The sequence below is a fragment of the Macrosteles quadrilineatus genome, unplaced genomic scaffold (assembly GCF_028750875.1).
Source record: "Macrosteles quadrilineatus isolate MER2022 unplaced genomic scaffold, UCM_ALF_1.0 Scaffold_7__1_contigs__length_78375512, whole genome shotgun sequence".
In the NCBI taxonomy this organism is placed as follows: domain Eukaryota; kingdom Metazoa; phylum Arthropoda; class Insecta; order Hemiptera; family Cicadellidae; genus Macrosteles; species Macrosteles quadrilineatus.
Window position 1 is genome coordinate 68,375,293 of NW_026542600.1, and position 24,583 is coordinate 68,399,875.

The 24,583-nt window shown below is 35.8% G+C and overlaps 1 protein-coding gene across 1 annotated transcript; it reads right to left on the reverse strand.

Annotated features, from left to right (window-relative positions):
- Positions 1-871: 871 nt before the first annotated feature.
- Positions 872-23,885, reverse strand: LOC128998513 (sodium- and chloride-dependent creatine transporter 1-like). The gene is made up of 10 exons (XM_054424682.1): positions 23,730-23,885; positions 21,962-22,093; positions 21,209-21,422; positions 20,384-20,532; positions 18,156-18,274; positions 16,544-16,759; positions 15,553-15,816; positions 14,048-14,251; positions 6,980-7,150; positions 872-1,028 (listed from the first exon to the last, which is right to left on the reverse strand). Exons 1-10 carry the CDS (start codon positions 23,872-23,874, stop codon positions 981-983), a joined length of 1,662 nt encoding a protein of 553 aa, XP_054280657.1. The 5' UTR covers positions 23,875-23,885; the 3' UTR covers positions 872-980.
- Positions 23,886-24,583: the final 698 nt, after the last annotated feature.

Below are 24,583 nucleotides of genomic sequence, written 5' to 3' on the forward strand. Positions count from 1 at the left end.
AACTAACCAGACTTGCTAATAATGAAAAATCAAATGAAGGTTTAACAAAAAAAAATATTTCTTTTCATAAAATAAAACTATAAATGGGTCAAATTAAATTTCATAATGTTTTAGTTATAAAATTAAACCGTCATAACCTAACCAAACCAACAAAACTTGTTGATACAGTAATGAAAAAAATCCAATACAAAAAAATAATGCTATGGGTGGGATTCGAACCTGGGTCCTTCGGATCATCAGCCCAGCACTCTATCCATTACACCACCGAGGCCGTAGGTACCAACCGTATCGTCGTGGTAATGATGTTCCCTCAGCCAATCAGAAGCCTCAAAATAATACTGTAGGCAACACTAATCCTGAAATAAAAATTCAGCATCCCGGTCCGTGCAGCCCGTGCGGTATTTACTAATTATGTAGTTTTTATTTTCACTAGTCCCTAGTCCCGTCTCCTGTCAAGTTAAGTCGTCACAGTGACGACTTTACGGACTTACGGTTAATATGCATCAGATAAGACATTTCCTGGTTAGTTATTTTATAAGCATTTTGAAAAAGGCAAAATGCAGTGTATAGGCCTAGCATATTTATGCCTTTTAAGAACAAGTGTATTTTTCATTCGTCTGATTTCATGCTAACTGCTGGTCCTGTTGCATACAAATAGCAAGCAAACATGTTTAGAACTCCCATGAAGTCTGATGGTAAGACATTCATTCATTTAAGAATGTCATTATGCAACCATGACAGTAAATTATTTTTTTTCATTTTGTAGCTTTTTAGAATTCAAAAGTTGTAAACAAATTTGCTACCAGATTCAACTTCTACTTTTGATGCATTTATTTTAATTAAGAAATAGAAGTCAAACATTTTTACAAACAATTCTTTATTTGTTATGTACAAACAACAAACAATCGTCTTTGGTAGAAAGAGAGCGAAACAGATCTCGTTAGGTATCCCATGTGATAGGCCTTTGGACTTCCTTTTTTTCAGGAGCAGTTATTCTTTATTATTGGCTCGGTTGCTTTTTTCCATTTCTAGAACAAAGAATACAAGACATTCAGTAAATACATCAGTTTCTTGTTTCAAACTCATAATTTCATTGTTAGTATGTTTTTTGTGTATTTTTTTTTAACAAGGCTCCAACATTTGAATGTTATACATAAATTAATTGTTTTTCACATTGATTAAACTCTTTCAAGAGAAAAGGTATAAGCTTAAACTCTCATCTGTTTCACGAATAAAGCAGGTGCTGGTTATTTAAGTCCTTTTAGCACATCTATGATGTATAATGGTGAAAGGGCTTAACTACCCACACAGCACAGAATATCCTCAGGATATCCCACAGAGTTCCCAAAACGTCCCAATATCCCATGGGATATATAGGAATATCCCTGGGACACTCCTGGGATAAGAACTTTACAATAAGTAATTAAATTTTTTGAGGGTTTTTGATCGATGGATGGGAATATCTTTGGCATGTCCCTAGAACATCTACGATATCCTTTTTTTCATAATTTGTCAATTCAACTAAGAATTCCAGTATTTCTTGAGATATGCTACAGAATACTTCAGGTAACGTTTATAATTATATATTTTCTTTCAAATGATAATGTTTATTACGTAATTACTTAGTGTGATGAAATATATTCCTTATGCTGAGAAGATCCGTGGGAGATCCCTGGGAAATCCCCGGGACAATTGGATGCCGAATCGGAATTGAATCAACACCTGAACTAAATTTCCTATACAGCACAGGATATCCGGACCGGACCAGTTCCCACATATCCCACAGAGGTCCCAGGATTTGAGAATGTCCCTAGGATCACTCTAGGATATTACACATATCCCACACAGACAAATGCATTTTGGGGATATCCTGGGGACTTCCTATGGATATTCTCGGTATGCTACCTACATTAAAACATATCTTAGAGTATTTGATGTATTTTTAAAGTGACAAGTGCTTGAGAATCGTAATTAAATAGCATATTTCAATAGTATTTCGAATTAAAAATAACATTACCAATGATTTATAAAAATTAATCATGTTTTCTGATCATATCCATAGGGCATCCTTTGGAGATCTGTAGAAATTCCTCATGGGGCAGGATAACTATCCAACACAAAATTTTCACCCTTTTTTATAATATTAATAATAATAATAATAATAATAATAATAATAATAATAATAATAATAATAATAATAATAATAATAATAATAATAATAATAATACACCTGCTTATAACGGGAATGTTGCTGAAAGTCAACAGTCCCGGAAGATCAAATAATTTATACCTGTGCCGCTAGGTCAAAAACTACAATGTTTGCAGTGTCTGTAGATCAAAAGTCCCAGTAAGTCAAATAGTACAGTCCGAGCTAAAAACGTGGTCTATGTTAAAGCAATTGACTTATTGGGAATTTGACCTAATGCAACAGCAGTTTTAATATAACGAAATACGGTAAAATACAAGTTCAGTTTCGCTGAGTCAACAGTGCCGGAAGATCAAAAGCAATAAAAGTGAACGTCGATTCAGTGTAAAGTAGACCTCCTGCAACGCTTACTACACCAACAAAACTTGCTTTTAGTTACTTCGTGTTTTGTCATAATTAGAATAGAGCTAAAATTATCATATTTGGTACATAGCTTATCTATTAATGCTTCTTGCCAACTGTTTGGTCAACACTGTAAATAGGTATAGTTTATGTAATGAAAAGCCTTTCGTTAAAATTTGTGGCATAAAATACACGCAAGGACGATCTAAAAATTTCTGGTTATTATATACGTTTGTAAAAGGAGATCCATTTAATTTTGGAACTATTTTATAAGTTATAATGTAGTCTACACATAAACTGTGTAAATGTATTACGCCTCGGAAGGGTTGAAACCTGTCCAAACTATCATATATATTATTAAAACGTAAATATGGTTTTTTCACATTCTGAATCAACCAGTCGACGGATTTTCATTATTTTTGTGTTGAAATAAAGATAATTTTGAGAACTAGGGAATGTCAAAGCCATAATTATAATTAAGGGTCCCAGTTTTTTAGAAATTAAGTTTCAATTTTTAAGAAGTCTAGCAGCCGACGCTTACCTTCTAAGCTAGCTTTTAGTACAATATAATTTGCTTAACATAACAGCTGTAAACATTCAGCATTTGGAAACAAATTTAAAGACATATTTAGAGTTGACATATTTATACTATGTGTAATGCTGACCATTGATCCATTCAATTCTTAGGTATGAGGATGGCAGATTAATTAAATATGCATAGTAAAATTGTAGGATGTTCAAATTATTTTTAAAGGAATCTTTATAATCATTGATTTGTTTTAGTCCCATATAATTTGTTTTAACTAACAGCTGGTTGAATGTAATATCCTACTAATATTATAAATGAGAAAGTTTGGATGTATGGATGTATGGATGTATGGATGTATGTTTGTGACAAGTGAACGCGAAAAATACTGGTCGAATTGGGCTGAAATTTGGCATGATGATAGCTCACATTCCCGATTAACATATAGGCATATTCTTATTTCAAAAATCCTTTCGGGCTCCGCCCCAGTGGCTCTGGAGTTTCCCATGTTAACCTTATGAGAAATGGAATTATTGAATCTTAACAGCTGTTTCAATTAAACAAGTTGGTTCTGTTCTATGATGTTCAATAGCATTAAAGTTACAAGGATTACCAACAGGGTGCAGCACTATTATTTCTTTTACATTTATGACAACAGCTAATTTGCAACCAAAAGGTGAGTGAGCGTAGCGAACGAACTTCAACCTGGAGGCGAGTTAGCGTAGCGAACGAGCTAACCTGAAGGCAAGTGAGCGCAGCGAACGAGCTCCAACCCAAAGGTGAGTGAGCGTAGCGAACGAGCTCCAACTTAAAGGTGAGTGAGCGTAGCGAACAAACTTCAACCAGGACGTGATTGAGCCATGCGAACGAGATAATCTTGAAAATTAAGAAGTTAAACGGGGCAAAGCCCGCGGGTTACAGCTAGTTGTTCTATATAACTATTACGTTTTTGGCGAATATCCCATATAGGGAATAAGCTATTACCGTAGTACTTATGGTAACACCTGGACCCGCGGGACCGATTTAATTTTTCGTTTTGAGGTCCCTAGAGGCCAAAAACACCATCCGTTCAAATTCATATACAGGGTGATCAACTCACGGAGTCCACCATTGGGAAATCGGAAACGGTAAGAATTAGAGAAAACTTTAAATGGGGCACATACCTTTAATTTTTGTGGCAGTTAAAATATGATTTTAGTTTTTTATCATGTTTTCGGATAGAATATGCAATTTAAAAACTTTGTTAGCTTTGACATTTTTTTGATAAACCCACTCGTTTAGGATTACAGCCTATGGAAAAATGACTTCCGGTTAACATTTTACATCATGTAGCTCCTAAACGAGTAAGTTTAGAGCAAAATTGCAAAAAGTAAATCAGTCTTAGAATTGCATCTACATTCCTTTAAGACTATAAAATAAAAAGTTTTCCACTTTTCAAGTTTGCCGCCATTTTTTTAAATAATATAATTCATATTTTTAATGAATTGTATGGTCTTTTTGGAATGTGGATGCAATTGTAAGACTTTTTTACTCTTCCCATTTTTGCTATAAACTTACTTGTTTAGGAGCTACATGATGTAAAATGTACACCAGGTGTCATTTTTCCATAGGCTATAACTCCTAAACGAGTCGGTTTATCGAAAAAATGTCAATCATAAAAAAGTTTTTAAATTGCATATTCTATCCGAAAACATGATAAAATATAGGGTGTTCCATAAGAAATTTCAAATTTGGCCGCCATTTTGGAAAATGGCGGCTGAATTTCAAAAAACTAAAATCATATTTTTAACTGCCACAAGAAATAAAGGAATGTCCCCCATTTAAAGTTTTCTCTAATTCTTACCGTATCCGATATCCCAATTACAATTGAAATTGTAATTGGACACTAGTAAGTACCAGTGCACTTGTTGCTACCTCCCCCCTTCGGTTTCATGTATTCCTCTCAATCACTTCAAACCTAGGAGGATTAAACATTAATGTTAATTAATGTTAAATCCTCCTAGGTTCAAACCTTAAACACCCAGATCGAAACTCGCCTGTCGTTATTTTAACATCGCTTAATTTTTTTTACTATATTTTTCAAAAAAGGAAGATTAAATTGATTTAATTTGGATTTTAAAAAGTGGACGTTTTATTTTATTAAAGATTTATGGTGATACGTAAATATTGTGGTACAGTAAAGTATATTATATTGTAGTTAAGTGTTAAATTTCGAAATTTTAGGGTGAATCGAGATGAATCTTTTTTTATAACATGGGTCTCTCCTACCTTAACGTACATACCAAGTTTCATAAACATCGGTTGGAAAAGTGTAAAGATAAATATTTGTATGTAAAAAATACAAAATGGCAGATATCTGGTTAACGAAACGATTTTGGAAAAAATGTTATCCTTCATTTTCTGTTTATTTTGACCCAAGGAATTACTAGGTAAAGTGTCTCTCCGCTTATTTTTAATACCTTGTTTGTGATGTATTCTTATTAATATAAGTGAAAAATGTAAGCTGGTAATACAGAAAGATGTTTTATAAATAATATGAATGTACTGGTAATCTGTATATTCATCTTTTTCTTGTCCTTAGAACTGTAAATTAAAAGTCCACTCAGCAGTCGCATCGTACGATGTAGTTCTTTCCATGCGTTGCGAAATGCTAAATTTGCCGTCCTCTTCAACCCAAGTTATCTATTGAACCACTGATTGTAAAAAATTCAAACAAATATATTTTACCCATCGCACTTTTGGCTACAACTTTGCCACAGACAAAACCTCTCTAACCCAAAAACAAACAAAAATCTCGCATGCTAACTTTTTCATGTTAGAAATCACGATTTAAAACTATTTCACCATACATATCAATTTTTATTAATTATATCGGTAAATGGTTTAAAGTTCCAACAAAATAGTCATTGAGTAGGACTAACCAAGAAGCTCTGTGCCAATTTTCAAAATCTTAGCACAACTTTAAGTACACCAAAACATGAAATTATTGAAGTCATGCGTCGAGAGGACTATCGTTGTTTTTAACAGATTATACTTTTGACCTTCCGGCACTGTTGACTCAGCGAAACTGAACTTATATTTTATCTTATTTCGTTTTATTTAAACTGCTGTTGCATTAGGTCAAATTCCCAATAAGTCAATTGCTTTAACATAGACTACGTTTTTAGCCCGGACTGTACTATTTGACTTACTGGGATTTTTGATCTACAGACACTGCAAACATTGTAGTTTTTGACCTAGTGGCACAGGTATAAATTATTTGACCTTCCGGGACTGTTGACTTTCTGCAACGCGTCCGCTTATAACAACAATAATGTAAATATTTTCTTTTTTATTTAAATTCACATTTATTTGAGAAAGTAATATTTGAGAAGGAAATATTAATTAATCATATAATGATTATACTCTATGGTATTCAAATTACTGTACAATATCCTCTACAACTCCCAGAAAAACAATTTAACAATAATTGATGGATGCCTAAACAAAATCATATAGTATCAAAAAGATTTAAGTATTGCAACCATTGCAGCTCCTCGAACCGCTTGAAAACTAATAATATCAACAATCACAGATAGCTCAGAGGTAAGGTAAGAGTTAGGAAACAAAAATTTCAATTTTTTCCAAAATTTGTTTTTATGAACTATTTAATCAAAATACTGAACTAATAAAAGCGCTTTTCAGACTAAATCTTTATTATTTTGTGTTTTTATGTATGATACCCTGGCGGGATATCCCAGGGATCAGGACTATTTGGGCGAACATAGGGATATCCCGGGGAGTTCCCCATGAAACTCTGAGGACATTGTGGGATATACAGAGGATATCCCCCATCCCACACTGGGATATCCCCAGGACATTCCAAGGATATTCTTGTGTTGTGTGGGTAACAAATGCTATTTTACCTCAGATATTGTTCCTGTCTGTGAGAAAAGGTGCCAGAAGAAATACAGTGGAATAAGAGACATAGGAACAAGGGCCATGGTCCAGCCAATAGTAATTGCCCATTGGGGATACACGTAGTCTCTGTTGTAGGTTAGGGGTAGTGATGAAGCGGTTGAGAAAATCAAGATGCCCTGGACATAAAATAACACAATTAGAATTTTTTAAGTAATACAAACTATTTATGAAAATTAATTCATCAATAAAGAGATGGAAGATTCTCACTTAAACACTTGAGATTTTAAAATTGATTTGTTTATGCCTTTTTATCATGTTTTCTCCTTCAAAATCCAAATCCTTAACAAACAAGATTTTTGTGGTCACACTTAGTGAAAATAAGGAAAATTTCTTATTTGACGTGTAACTCGCAAAGAACCCATCACATCAAACTTCCACCGTCCACCACTTACCAATCTCTATTTCTTGGACCTCTCCCATCAAGCTCTACCGTAGACATGTGAACTCCTTATATGAGTTGCACACCAGACCTGACCGAGATCAAATACTAGCCCTGAACCACAGAGAAGTGAGGTACAGAGGAGACACACTTATGGGACAGCTGTGCACTTTCAGCTCTGGTATGTTGTTATACTTGTGACAAGCAAGGAAGAGCCCAAGTTGCAAACTCCTATCGCACAGGGCACAGAGTTTTCCTCCACCATGAGCGCTGTAAAGCATGAGGGCAAGGATGGTGTTTGACTTTTCCCTAGACACCACTTAAGTGTGCCATTGAATGTTTCCTCTGTACCTTGCTTCTCTGTGCCTCTATCTACAGTGCTCAAGGGTGTAGTCACAAATTGTTCTGTAAGTGAACGCTCACCACTGTCTAAAAACTGACTAACATGTAGGATTATTGGAAAAAGCAGAGTGGCAGTGCTACCTCCTGGCTTGGAGGTCATCACCTAGGAATGCTTGGCCTTTAACACGTTCACTGCGTTACATATTTTCCACCATTATTCCAATGGTGCGTTACGAGATCTATAGGTCTCGTCCGCTATGATTACCCAGGTGCGATACGAGACCCCGAGATTACGTTGCGCAGTAATCTTTTGCGCATCATAACCTCGTAAAGAAAGGCAAGAGAGCGCTGAGTGTTTGTTTATCTGAACCAGTACAATGTTGACAATCTTCAGCCAGCCCAGGAAGTAAATATGACGTCATTGTACGAGACCCCGAGATCTCGTACCGCACAGCTGTAATAGTTAATTATTTATTTGTATTTATTCTTTTCCTACAATAACCAATTAAGAAAAATATATGTTACCTGTTTATTTACGAATTCCTTATAATCGTAATCATTATAAAAAATATATTTTATCTTTCTTTTATCACTTTTTATATTAATGCGTTTCCTTACGGCTGATTTCAGGCTAAATAAAATACAAATGAAATATGTTTACAAATTACTGTATTTATTTCGTTATATTTTTGGGGTTGGGCTATGACCTCGAAATGAGTGCGTGCCAACAGTGAGTCGAGTGGGCGGGGGGAAGGGATGGGTGCAACCTTGAAGCTATATTTAGACTTGCACCACTTCCCTAAAGGGCTGGGAAAGGGATCCCAATCGCAAAACAAAAACTAATGATACAAAGTTGTTTATCGGAAATTTCTTGTCCGGTTTATGTATGATTTAGTAGGGACCAGGATAAACATTCAAATTAATGTAAATGATTTGCTTGTTTACATCAAAATACAACATTGCACAATCGTGATATTTTAGGTCATTTACCAGTGACCTTTATTACGCATCCGTTAGTGCTAATAACAGTATAAAAACGCCATTATTCTTTCTCTTTGTTCTTGAATTATTTATTTGGTTTCCTTCTTTCATCCAAGCATTCAACAAAGGTTACCATGGTTACTAATCACCCCATTAGCCTCATGTAGTGCTTGGAACAACTACTTTTGATACGAGACCCAGGGGTCTCGTATCGTAATAAAGTAAAAGTTTATTACTTCAGTGCGTTACGAGATCTATTTATCTCGTTCATTTCATAGTTACTAGTTGATACATCAATAAAAATGCATTATATATGTACAAGTTTAATTTCTTTACGATTACTGTACGCCGAAATATCGATGTCGTAATTTTTGGAAAGAAGCCAAATTATGGGTCCCGCACTACGGGCTAGGTACGATACGAGACCTCGGGATCTCGTAACGCAGTGAACGTGTTAAACAGATCCAACAGTCTACTGCACTCCCAATGCAAGACAACAAAAAGTTCAAGCAACCAAACTTGACTCCTAGGTTGTGGCATAAGCCAGGTATTCTTTCAGCGGTTGTTTTATACTCACATAGATAGTCGTAAATAGAAGTTTGGTTATATTACTTCTGACCATTGATATCAACTTTTGAGATCAAACAGTCAAGGGAAAGTGCAGTAACAATTTAAAAGCCTCAAAATATCTCATTATTTCATGATGAGTTTACATTACATCTCTGATGATTGCAATCTTCTTCAAAGCAAATAAATTCTTGGAGCATGGTAAATTGTGTTTATTATTTGGAGCTCTAACAGTTCTATTAGTTGAAAATAAGGAAGAATGGCCATAGTATATTTTCAGTACGTAACTGTTCATGTAAAGAATGGCAATTTGTATTTGTTTTGTTAATTTAATCATCTCCCTCTGTTTACTGTTGAAGTTGTGAACTCACGAATGCTAGACAAGAGTAAAAATACGTGTATTTAGTAAAAAGTTAAAGTGAACAATAATAATTGAATGAATTAGTAAACAAATAAATATCATCTGTTAAAATAAAGATTTATATACAGGTAAGTAGTCGTCAGGCACTACAGTACCCCCTTGCCAGTGGTTGAGCTATGTAGTTGAGCAAACACGAAAAAAATCAACTCTGGAACCGTACTGGAAAATGAACTTGCCTCCCAGAGCGCGTAGTTAATGGTGTAGATCTCAGAATAGATTTAGATGTCAATGTACCTCGTTGTTGAATGTCAGAATGAGAAAAGGGAGCAGTAGTAGTTATGGTGCCTCTGGAAACGCTGGTGTCATCATGGTCGAGTTGTAAGCTATAGACTGGCTTAAGTCGATCCATTGAAATGGTTACATCATTGCCTCGAATCCGAATTACTGCAGTCTTGTCAGATCTTCTAATGACGAGGTAAGGACCTGAGTAGGGGGGATCGAGTGCACCCTTAGAAATGTCGGTACGTACGAAGACATGAGTGCATGTGTTGAGATCCTTGAACACGAATGGCGTCCTACCTCCATGTCTTGTTCCATCAACTGGTCTTAAGTTGTTGAAATGTTGACGCAGATTTTTGACAAAACTTTGTGGGTCAAGTTCATGGTTGGAATCGCTAAGTGTAAGGAACTCTCCAGGTAGGCGAAGTGGTTGACCATACAGGAGTTCAGCTGAAGAAGCTTGTAGATCATCACGCCATGCTGTCCGTATTCCCAAAAGTATGACGGGCAATACCTCAGTCCATCGTGCTGTTGCGTGGCATCTGATGGCTGCCTTCAGTTGACGGTGAAAACGTTCAACTAGTCCATTTGACGATGGGTGATAGGAAGTTGTTCTGAGACGAGTCGAACCTAACAAATCTCCTAGGTGTTTAAACAGGCTTGACTCAAATTGCCGACCTTGATCTGTTGTAATTCGTAGTGGTGTTCCGTATCTAGAAATCCAAGTGGTAAAAAGTGCTCGTGCTACAGTTTCTGCTTCTATGTTTTCGATTGGTACTGCTTCTGGCCACCTTGAGAAACGATCAACACAGGTCAAACAGTACCTGTAACCTTCGGAGACAGGTAGCGGACCAACAAGGTCAATGTGTATGTGCTCAAACCTGGAAGATGGAGGAGCAAACATACCTACAGGAGTCCAGTTGTGACGTGATATCTTGGACTTTTGGCATGCCATACAAGAACGGGCCCATCGACGGCAGTCAGAGTTCATTGAAGGCCAGACAAAACGTTGACTGACAAGTTTCAATGAAGCTTTAATACCTGGGTGGGATAGATTATGTAAACTGTTAAAAACGGTTTGTCGAAATGGCCTTGTGATGAAGGGACGAGGGATGTGAGTAGATGTGTCACAGTAAAGCAAAACTTGTGTTCCTGGTATTGGGATCTGTCGAAGTTTCAGGCTGGAATCAGACTGCATGTGACGTATTAACTCTTCATCTTTGCTCTGTGAGTCTGCTAATGCCTGATAGTCCAATGGAACGGCAATCGTCTCAATTCTGGAGAGGGTGTCAGCTACCACATTACCTTGTCCAGAGATGTGGCGGATGTCCGTTGAATACTGCCCAATATATTCCAAGTGACGAAATTGGCGGGGAGAGCATTTGTCTGCTTTTTGCTTAAACGCAAAAGTGAGTGGTTTGTGATCTGTGAAAATGGTAAACTGCCTACCTTCTAACATATGTTTGAAGTACTTTACTGATAAATATATTGCTGTCAACTCTCTGTCGTAGGCACTGTAATTTTGTTCAGCAGAGGTTAATTTTTTTGAGAAAAAGGCCAACGGCTGCCAACTATCACCTATCTTTTGCTGCAACGCACACCCCACAGTATGGGCGGAAGAATCGCAGAAAATGGCCAATTGAGCATCTGGTACAGGGTGAGACAGCATCACAGCTTTACTAAGGCTTTGCTTGCAAGCCTCAAATGCTTCATTACTTGCCGTGGTCCAGTTGACAGGTGAATTTCCCTTCGCATTAGCCTTCAGGAGTTCGTTTAGTAAGCTTTGATGCTCCGCCGTGTTAGGCAAAAACCTTCGATAAAAATTTATCATGCCAATAAACCTCCTTAGTTCCTTAACTGTTTTAGGTTTAGGATATGAGTTGATGACTCTAACCTTTTCTGGCAAAGGTTTGATACCTTCTCCAGATACTTCATACCCTAGAAAGTTAACGACTGATGTTCCTAGAACACACTTACTTGGGTTAATGAGGATCCCATAAGTTGAAAAACGGTCAAAGAGCTGTTTTAAGTGTAATAAGTGTTGTTCTTCTGACTCTGAAGCTACTAGGATATCGTCAATGTAAGCGTAGCAGAAGTCTAAGCCCCTAAGTACGCCATCTATAAAGCGTTGAAACGTTTGAGCAGCATTGCATAGTCCAAATGACATGTAAGGGAATTCGAACAGGCCAAAAGGTGTGGTAATTGCTGTCTTGTGGACATCCTCAGCAGCAACCGGGATCTGGTGATAAGCCTTAACAAGATCTAAGGTGGTGAATATTGTCTTACCATGAAGTTGGTGAGAGAAATCTTGAATATGGGGAACAGGGTACCGATCAGGGATAGTTCTAGCATTCAAAGCCCTGTAATCTCCACATGGCCTCCACTCATCACCTTTTTTGGGAACCATGTGAAGGGGAGAAGACCAGGAACTAGAAGAGGGTCTAGCTATACCTAGTTGAACCATGGATTCAAATTCTTTTTTGGCGAGTTTAAATTTATCCGGTGCCAGGCGGCGGGGTTTACTGAACACCGGAGGTCCTGGTGTTGTCTCAATATGATGTTTTGTGTCATGTTTGGAAGTACAATCAGGTTTACCTGAAGGTCTGGTGAGGTTTGGGTATTCATGAAGTAATTGAGAGAAAACTGTCTGTTGACAAGACTTAATAGTTTTAACACTACTCACTAAATGAACTGAAGGAGGTTGACCTTTGGAAAAAAACGAAGTTGACTGGTCAACTAAACATTGACGTCGTACATCAACAAGCAGATCATAATAGTGTAGAAAGTCTACCCCTATTATTGGTTTGGATACATCGGCTACGATGAAACGCCAAACAAATGAGCGGCGTAGACCAAAGTCCAAAGGCAAAGATACAAGACCATACGTCGTAATCTCAGTATTATTTGCTGCATATAGAGTATAGTCAGTCTTAGGTCTTTTTTTATCTAACCTATTACGAGGGTAGACGCATACATCAGCTCCCGTGTCAACTAGAAATTGTTGTTTGGTTACCTTATCGGTGACAAATAGGCGACGGGAACATGTGAGGTCGGAGTCGCTTGTCGCCATTAGAGACTCCCTGGGTCGTTTCCCGATCTGCTTCCTTTGAATCTGCAAGGATCGGTGCACTTCGTTGCTGCGTCGCCGAACCGCCAGTGATACCAACAGACGTCATGGCGATCAAATCGATTCTTGGAGCGTTGCCATGATTGTCTACGTGGATATGTGTCTGATGTCTTGTGGAATTTTGGACGTCTCATGTCTTCTTTGATTTCTGCTATTTCTTGTTGAAATTTTTCTGTTACTTCTCTAATATTTGATGTCAACGTGGTTGTAAAGCGTTCCATCATTTCTTCCATCGAGGGAGCTGATAAGGACGCCTCCGATACTTGATGGTGAGGACTGACTTCATGGACAGCATCCGCAAGCTCCGCCAGTGTATCGAGGTCCGCAGCCTTTTGTGTTACCAAGATGGCTTGTGTTGCTGAAGGAAGACGGCTAAGCCATTGAAACTTCAGTAGTGGATCAGGTATCATGGTTCCGGCTAGAGTACGCATGTGCCTCAGGAACTGTGATGGTTTCCGATCACCTAACTCTTCTCGTTCCAAAAGTTGTTTCGTCTTCTGTTCCTGGGTCAAGGTAAACCGTTTTATAAGTTCTTTTTTTAATTTGTTGTACTTTTCTTCTGCTGGAGGGTTGGTGAGGATATCCCTCACTTCCGCTGTGTATTTCGCATCTAGGTTACCGCAGACGTAATAGAACTTAGTTTCGTCGACCGTGATCCCCGCTAGAGAAAACTGGGTTTCGATTTGTGCAAACCACAATTCTGGATCTGAGTGCCAGAAAGGAGGGATCTTGACTTGAATTCTGTGTACTGATTGTTCTCCGTTTGACATTTTGGATCACGTCGGGGTCACCAATTGAAGTTGTGAACTCACAAATGCTAGACAAGAGTAAAAATACGTGTATTTAGTAAAAAGTTAAAGTGAACAATAATAATTGAATGAATTAGTAAACAAATAAATATCATCTGTTAAAATAAAGATTTATATACAGGTAAGTAGTCGTCAGGCACTACAACTGTTATTGTGTAAATCTCTTACCATAGTAACAAATGGTGTGAAGTAAAGCCAACACCATCTCATCCAAGAGTTCATACGATATCCTACCATAGTGGCGATATTTTCATAGAACCTGTCCACGCCATAGAAGTAAGCTATGGCTACACACTCAAAGAAGCAGAACCATAACAGTACCATCCCGCTGGCTGCGTAGTAGTCAAACACTTGGAAGATGTACATGCCTCCCTGCAAAATAGCATTTCACCAATATTTTTTTCAAATAATGAAAAATGGGGTTTATTCTTGCCATCCCAGTTTCAAAAACTTAAACTATATTTGATTTACCTTTGTTAGAATTGCCAGTGTTCTTGTATGTAAGATGTATGTGTCACCCTTTGCATTTCTTTATCTTGTGTGGCAACTAGGGGTTTTCTTAATCACTTTTCACTAACATTATAGTATATATTGTATTTACACAAATTTTTACACATGCACGGTAGTATTGTGGTCCGGTTGATCGGATAATTGACATGTTGCCGAGTCACAGCAGGACTTTCTTCCTCTGTTTCATTTCTTGGACTGGGGCTGTAAACCAGGAAAGTCCAAACTATCCTCAACCGTCGTCGAACGTTCTAAATTCAAATTCCAACAACATCGACCTGACTGAGATACTATAGTGACCGTGCAGGTGTAAATATTTTTGTAAATACAATATAGACTATAATTTTAGTGATCAATGATTAAGGCGACCCCCTGAAGTTGCATAAAAGGTGTAGAAATACATAGGGTAACATAAACATCTAACCCACAAGAACTCAGGCAATAACAGGTAGGTCTAAGAAGGTAAATCTAAGAAAGTTGTGTTATGACTGACAACATTATTGCTCAAACTTTGGAGGGATTGTTTTACTATTACTGAAATACTTGTGCCCCCTTTGTCTTGTAAGCTTCGATTAAATACCAGTTTAAATTAGTTCAATATTTACCTTAGTTTATTTTGTACCAGAAAGAAAATTATTGACGCACATGGTTCCATTGCCTGTACAACAAATCAAGAATTGAATCAACTAATCCCTCTATCCTTAATTCATATAACTTAAATGTCTTAATATATTTATTTTATTGTTTTAAGCGAAGATAAGCATTGAATCTCTACATATCATAGTCAGTGTCCACTTATGGAGGAGTTAATAGTATTTATCATTTCGGTTGTTTTAGGTACGGTCATGGTTGGTAAGTAAATTGAGATGTAATCTTATATCAGATCCAATGAATATTTAATTGATTGGCAACACTGTGGTTTATTTTTTACAAATTATATTAAATAATAGATAATATCTTAACCAATGAAACTAACCAAAACCCTTTTTTTTATCAAAGTTTATAGCTTAACTATTTTTTTATAATGTGGTATTGTAAATAGTGAAACACTGATACTCTGAATACGACATAACAATGTGTGAATTTTGTAAACATTTAACAACTAGTTAGTACGGGCGTTTGCGGAAAGGAATATTTCACCTATTTATAAATAAATGACAACTCACATTAGTAACCATGAGGAGACCTATTGCGTAACTGATGATGCTGACAACAATGATGAACAATTCCCTTCTTCGTCCCTTCCTCAATGTGTTTGGAAACAAATCCACAACAGCTGTTACAAATCCCTCAACTCCCACGAACTGGGAGTCCAATCCCATGAGAATGATCATGAAGAAGAATAAAGCTGCCCAGACGGACGAATATTGCATCTGAGTGACTGCCTTCGGATACGCGATGAACACTAAGCCTGGACCAGACTCCGCTACCTAACAGAAAACTTGCAAAAGTATACTCAGTTACTCACTACAGGGAAGTAAGGTACAGAGGTAACTTGCTTATGGGACGATTGTACGCTTTCAGCTCTAGAATGTTGTACCAGAAATATAATTGTGACGAGCAAGGAAGAACCCCAGCTTCTAGCACTGTGCGGAAATGCCTATCGCACAGGACACAAGGTCTTCCTCCACCGTGAGCATTGTAGTACACGAGGGCAAGATTGAGGGTGGTGTTGGACTTTGTTCTATCATTGATACTCTGTATCTTACTTCTCTGTGACTAGATTATGTCACTCACTACGACAGTGACTTTATGCTAATATATGAATGAAGTGAGTGTAGAACTGAATGGACAAGCTGTGTAGCTTTGGTTGTTTTTAAGATCAGCTGTTTCTTTATGCAGTATCATTTAATTAACACATTCACTACCAGATCACAATAGAGTTTTCTACGTCATTTGTAGTTACTGAGATAGTTGACGTGATATGAAAGATGCTGTATTTTACATTACAATAAGTCATCCTATCAGTTTAGCTTGGTTGAAAAGTCTGCAAATTCAACAATCATTAGTAATTTAATTCTGTGCAACCTGTCAGTGGCTCCACTTCCACTTTGTCCAATTTTATTTACTAACTGGCGACGACTTTAAAATAGGGATGGAACATCTAGTTTTATTAGTCAAAGTTAGAATTTCAACAATATGAGCCACGTCAAATACCTGAGCAACAGGAACTCCGAGCTCTTTAGCCATGAAGCCTAGTACACTGAACACAGCTAAGCCCGAGTATAGGCTGGTTGAACTGTTGACACATGATATGAAGATACAGTCCCGGATAAAGTTGTTGTTGAAGTTGTTATAAGACCCGAGAGCAGTCATGCAGCCAAGAGCAATGGCGTAGGAGAAAAAGATTTGTGTACCTGCGTCGATCCATACCTGAAAATAATGATGACCTTATCATATGTTGTAAGGTGTTTATTTTTATTTTTAACAGGTTTTCAACCTCTTCAAACATTGCATTTAGCCTTGCATTTTAGACTTTGAGTCTTAATCTTAGGTAAATATAAGTAAAATAATGATGAAATGTAATTTGTATTCATCATACAAATATAAACATATGACATACATAATAACTAACTTATATATATAATTAATTTAATTAAATCATTTAGAGAATAAGAGCACAAAAACTCTAGATATTATTATATATTTTTTTTTATTATATAATATTTACTTCTGTTTTAGGAGGTTATTATAAATTTTCCTACTATTTACCATATTAAACCTTCTAAATAGTTAGCTGTTTTATGCAATGGTACCATATGTTACTGAATTTAAATTAATGTTCAAAATATTTTAAGCATTAACAATATTTTACCAATTAACATACTGATTATTGTATATTTTTAATATGAGGATGATGGTAAGAAATGTGCTGTAATTGAAAAATTAACATTATTTCTAAAAAATAGCTAGATACTTCAATAGGTTTAATACAATATAGCTCGTTTCGTAAAATATGTAATAAATCTTCAAGATAAAGGAATATAAATATCAATCAAACCATATGTACTCAGATACAGTGTAACTACAATGATTTGATTGAATTTTTTCTTAAAAACTGTCTAATTTTCTGATGGGTATTTATGCATTATGATTAACATTTGCACTTTATTTTGTCATTGATGTTCCTGCCTTTCAAATTAGAAATTAGTCATCATGTATTTTGAAAGGTTAGGTTAGGTTGGAGTTCTTACATATATTGTCCTAACCACCTAGTCAGCCATAAAACTCAAGTGGGTTAAAAACCCATGTTAAAAATATAAATAAACAGCTCCAAAATCCCAGTAGTATAAGTTTCTATAAACATTTAAAGTAAGTAATTTAGTCTTACATTATGTTATGTCCAGCAGCCTGGGGGCTACAAACATAGATTTTAAACATTTTCATACTGGGAGACACCTGGCGCATATCTGATAATTTAGAATGGAAGAAATTAAATATTATTCATACCCTGTTAGGTTTGTTGTATTGGTATTTTATTTATTTATTATTATTATTTCCTTCCAATTAGCTAAAGACGAACCAATCCAGTTTTGTACAGTTTTAAAATAGTGTAACTTATTTATATGAAATGCTCTTAAACTACAGACAATCCTCTATCTTTTAAAGCTATTACTAAAACTAGACTAAAGCAGAGTCACCATGAACACCAAACTACTTTAACCATTAGAGGTATGTTAGTTCCATACCACTCCATATATTTTAAATTTAAGTCTTTGATTGGATGTATTTACAAAATTAAGAATTAAGGTTACCAACGCCACAGTACCTGTGCTTCTGTCAGCTTTGAGAAATTCGGTTTGAGATAAAACTCAAGACCCTGAAGAGCCCCGTCCAATGTCACACCACGAATTAAAAGAGCAGTTAACATGAAGTATGGGAATATTGCTGAAAAACATATTGCTAAAGAGTTGACCTTGGCTTGCAGAATTTTGCCTTAACCTAAAAACCAATTAAAATATTTAACCAATGTTTTAGTTAAAACTGTTATAAGACTTAGAATCCTAGTGGTGGTATCACAACAGGACTGAATTTGACATGGTGCGGCCTGGGTCCTCAGGGCCAGCCATGTAAACAATGTCAGGGGTGCGACAATAGAGGAATGAAAGAAATCTCCCTCGCCGCATTGGTTTCTTCCCCCGTGGCCAGCTCCATTCTCCCTATCTACAAACACACAGGCAAGTGAACTGATCACCCAATGGAGTCGTTCACTAGGTCGCTGGGAACGGATCACCTCATGGAATCATTCACCGAATTGCTGCGTCGTGTTTTCAAAGAGATGAAACTTAACGGTGCGGCATATTTTTTAAGATCAAGACAGAAATGTCCTAACCCAACCTATCCTAACCTAACCTTACCTTACCTTAGACCATAAAAATATTTACTACAATATTATTATTGCACAAAAAGACAATTTTACCTGCTTAAATTATTTTAATAAAGACAAGTGCTGACAAATTTACACGGAGTAAATATTTCCGTGAACGATTCCATGAGCCGATCCGTTCACTAGCTTACTAGTTCACTATGTGTCTGGGGGTAGGGTTATGGGAATTAGGCAGGAAAAATGGGGAAATCCCATTCAGTCCTAATATGGCACCCTCGATAATGCCCTATGACTGCCCTAGGGGGCTCAGGCTGGCCCAGACGCCCTGGTCAGATTCAGTCCTGTTATCGTTTTACCTCAGAGTAATAAAACAAAATTTTGTTTAAAACAAAATAAAAAGCAAAATTTTGTTTTATTACTCTGAGGTTTTACTAATCCTAGTATATCCACAATGGGGATATTTTCTTTCGCATACACACAGGCTCTCGCTTATGTAAAAAACTATTTGGAACTAGCCTTTCCAAATATACTCCATGGCATATCTGGTACAAATCTGTCCTGAAAATGTTATTTCTCTCTTCCTTAATTTTTATTCAACTTACAAAATGTATTGTATTTTAAAATCTGACATAAAATTACTTTTAAGTAATTCCAAATCAAGTAATGCCGGTGTATACAGATTTTGTAGGACAAATCTAAGAATATGAACAGATTTTACATTTTGTTGTGCTTCTACAGATTAATTTATAAAAGGAATTTTTTTTACCCTTAAATTACATAAATTAAACGTTTTAATTTTAATATATGAACTATATCATATATTCCTATATGAATATAACTATGTAATACAGGGTGGCTGAAAAGTAACTTGCACCCCCACTTAACTTTTCAATCATTTGAGATATTTGAAATCTGTTTGTGGCAACCTTCTTAGCTATAAGGGGCTACAATAATTAATTATGGTCAATTTTGAAAATTTTGCCCTTAGGCAGTGGGGGTAGGGGGTGGCTCAAAATTTTCAAATGACAATGATAGTCGAGTATGGTATCATTTTACAGGTCTCAATAAACTGGTCGAATCCACCAGCTCAATAAATTCCAACTGAATAATTAATGATACATTTGGGTCCACACTCAGTACTATTTTTAAATATTATTTCAAAGTTTATGAAAATATATGTTAAAATAAATTGTCAATTGATTTAGCATCAGTTATTGAAACTATGTTGACAATATTACTGTATTTTGAACACATAAATAAAACTTATTTACTTAAAAACTGGAGTTCTTGATGTCAACTTCTTGCATCACAATAATTTGAACTATGAATTACACAAGTATGTCTCCTCAAACTCAATCCAAATAAATTTACTCAGTCCATATTTTTGCCCATGATTCAAGTTGCAAATTTTCCCTATTCCTCAATTTATTGTAATTCATTAACTGGTGATTGTACCTACTGAATCAATTACATGGGACACAAGCTGTTCTAGTGTTAGAGCATGAGACCTCACCAAAACCCCAGGTTCAAATCCCACCAATCAGCAATAGATTATTTTCTAAGTGAAAGTGATAATGCTGCAACCTCAAAGATAAGCCTGAGTATTGTAAAAATAATTCCGGGCTAGAGCCAAAAAATATAAACTATACAATCAATGTATGGTGACTTACCTGTGAAGTAGACAACCTTCCCTGAAGTTTTTATCCCATTTTGCACACAAAAGAAAACTACAATCCAGACAAATAGCAGAGATAAAGCCAGTTCCCAGTTTACACTGCCAATTTCTTCTATGCCAGAGCTGATTTTCAGAACTTTCCTCCTGCATTGAAGAACAGTAAACAATCAGATTATTCGTTTAATGTTGGCATGCATTACCCTAAAACACCCTTTATCATTTTCTGACCATTTTCTGGCATAATTTCCTTATTTTAGTCAATGTTTTTAAAATGCAAAACCATTGTAACAAAAACTATTGTAAACAAATTAGGCCAAATACATGTTAAAATAATTCTAATGTTAACATTACCCAACTCTACAGACACATACTATGCTTTTGACACAGATTTCCCCTCAATCTTAATTTTTACCAAGGTAAATCTACAGAAAAGTGAGATTTGTTCTTCTACCAAGACATTTTGCTTGATTTATTCCTCACTCTCTTTATTTATCATTTTATTTTAATTTAATTTACCTTCAAGTAAATTATTTGTATAGTTATTTTTTACCGGTTTCAAATGTAATTTTTTCATACAGGCCCAGTTGTTTGCCACTCAATATTTCTATATATTCAAATTTCAAGGAACAAACATATTCAGACCTCCGAAGGGCACAAAAGGTGGTTTCAGGTTTGTTGGGGGTGCAATTATTTCTCGGGACTAGCGCATCCAAACCTCAAGCCTGTTAGTATTATCAACAACTTGAGTTGTGTTTTGTACTTTTATGAGACTTTATAGTTGCAATATTTTTCCGTAGTGCTAAATTATAAATTTACTCACTCCCAATATTCTATGACAGGATCTACAGGAGCCAAAACGGCAGAAGAAGTGTTTTTTCCTCGGAAGCAATTTTCCGTGTTCCACCAATGATCGCAAGAGCTCCATGGTAACTCCCAGCAAAATGAGTTCACGAAGTAGTGGAACGCCCAAGCCAGAATAATTATGTAGTACACATTCAAAAGAAAACAGATTATTGTGGTTCCATAGCCTATCCCTAGAAAGAAAACAATCAATTTTATAATGAAATAACAATGGTTACCGGTATACATTTTTTGTTTCCTTATGTGATCAGCTCTCATTTTGAGAGTAATACTCAGTGCTCGATTTGTAAAAATGAGTTGCTGGAACTGTAACTTATCTATGAGATTTTTTTGTCCTTGGACGCTAGGCACGACCCCGGGATTGTTTTTCACATTACTTCGGGGATTGCCTAGGGGTTGCGGCATTATCACTTAGAAAATCCATTGGTGATTTGGCAGGATTTGAACCCGGGACCTCCTCAGGGACTGAAATCCCACACTATAACCACTAAACCAGCTCGTTCCCCATATTTAATGTGATTAGTACATATTTATGTACATATTTATGCCAATATTATCTTTCTGAAAGAGAGGTTTTTTATGAGATTTCCTAGATAGATTCTGGTCACTCTACTTGAAAAAGTGACCGAATAATGTTACTTATACTGTGTTTTGTACTATGAAAAATAAATTTGCCTATTCATTTCATTACGTTACACTTATCAAACCATACCTTTAAATATTGGGCAGATATTCCAAGCAGTGATTCCTCCTTCGCTCATAAATTGTCCGAGACCAACTTCTAAAAAGAAGATAGGAATACCTCCAGTGACAAGGCATATGAAGTATGGAATAAGAAACGCCCCTATAACACAAATTAAAAATTCAATTATTTTACACAATTTTATTCTTTTCATCATACTATACTAAAAATAACAGTACAGTTGTGTTATAAACCTAGCATCTCTCAGATTCAAGGCACTCAAATTAAATGTCATAAAGTCATAAACAATCATAGTTAGCAAAAATGTATTTGAAGCTGGAAAATTGTGATGAATGTGAACAAATTCACGAAAAAAAGGCAGTCTTTAAAATGGTATGTTTTAAAATAATGTTGTAATTAGAAAAAAATATCTTGAGATACATTAAGTATTTCTACAATCATTCCATTGTATTTTATTAAGAAAATGTAGATTTATTGGTGATAAGATTTGTGATCTAAGTCTTTCTTTCAATAAAATCTAATTTACACATTAATGACAAATTAATACATTAGTTACTAACATTTTAATACGGATTTGTTATTACATTAAAATAATATTGTTCAGCATACTTCACATGTAAGTGCTATTTTTACTTCTTACTCAAAACTAAGAAATAAATGAATGCTCCCCCCTTAAATGAATATGTAGACCCTTTTATATAACCAGGAATACGAATCATATATTGCCTGAACAAAAATTCATTGGAGGACAAAGAGATATATTTGGTTACAGTTAGGTCTATAATGGATTTGATTTATGCCATAAAGTCTCAACAAACTGACAGCCAGTAGCTCTGAACAGATCCTGTAATTAAATTGTATGCATATTTTTTACTGATAAAAATGTGAAAATCTCCTAGACACTTTACATTTTTTAACTACCCCTAGATTACATTGGATTTTCACTTATTTTAAGATGAATATTGAAGATAGATGAACAAAGGTGATTACAGTACAGTTTTGTTAATAACAAAGATCAGCTGTTCATAAGTCAGAATTATCCATTGAAAGACATAGTAATATTGTCATTTTGCCATTTTACTATCTCATATTTGAACGTGTTTATATTTTATCGAAATTAAGTGTTGATAGCTCTATCATACATTTTACTTTAATCCACTACAACATTTTAATTCTAGGTTATGGTAATTGGAAATATGTTTATTCTAATTTCATTATGTATTCTAAGAACCATCAGATTCAGACCCCTTTTGCCATATGAACAAAAATTAATTAACAATCGTAAAAGGTTTTAAAACAACATATGTATAACATAAAAACAGTTGTTAAAACATCTGAGTTAGCTACGAACTGTTATAAATGGATGTTAATTCTTAAACAATTGTTTTTATATATAACCAGTGAGATGAAACACCAGATAAACCATGATACAAGCACAATTTTCCCAACCTGACAGGTTATAAAATAATAATAACATGGCCAATACATAGTTTTTATAGTAAAAAAAAATCATACTTAGCAAAACCCCCTTAAATTAAAATACTTATAAATGTGAAGTAGATTTAACTAATAAGAAAATATCAATTATGAGTTTGAAATTGGTTTTCCAAAATTATAATATTACTTAGCCAGTAGGGAAAATCATACAAACCCCTTCTTCGCCAAAACTCAAACACACCCCTACCCCTCTTGTCAATTTGGCAACTTTCACCCCTCTTTCTTTGTACCCTCGTCACTCCATTCTGACGGAACACTATCACTTATCTCGTTATCTTACCTCCACCGTTTTTGTAACACAAGTATGGGAATCTCCATATGTTTCCGAGTCCGACGGCAAACCCGATGCCCGAGAGAACGAATTCGATTTGCTTTCCCCACTTTTCGCGCTCGGGCGCGCTCTGGATTTGCAACGACTCGACCATCAGAGGCGACTGGCGACTGGCGAGTTATTAGGTCGGACCCTAGTAAATGTTGATTAATAAACAATAGGCCGGCGCAGGATGTAGGTCGTTTGGGACTGTGATACGACTGCTTGCGTAGCAACGGCACGGTGGGTGTTGAGGGAGTCCTTGGTGTTTAGCAAACTACGTATGTCAAAGACAACAAAAAGAAATTAGTTGTAAAGTTGTATGGTTTCGGGTTAAAATGGAGAAACCCCCAGTTGTACTCCATAACCCCCCCCCCCTCCCATAAACGTCGTTCCAATAGTCCGATCATTATGGTTCACGAACTCGTTCAAAACATGGGTTAACACTTTGTAAAAAATTTCACCAATATCGGATCATTTTCACTCGAGTTATCGTGATAAGGCACCCACACTTTTGTTTTGTTTTGAGGTCCCTCATTCTTTCATAAACATATGAATCTGAACGAATTGTGTTTTTTGCCTCTGAGGACATCAAAACGATCAAGTAAATCGGTCCAGGATTCAGGTCTTATCGTGAGACATGTGGTAATGTCTTATTACGTGTATGGGAAATACGCTAAAACGAAGCACTCATCGATAGATAAGTGATAGGCTGGAGAGGAAGGAATCAAGGGTCCTTGATAACGCAAACGTTCGTTTATGTTACATTTTGTTAAACATGTTTACCGTTGATAAAGCAAAATGAATGCTAAACGATAGTTTAA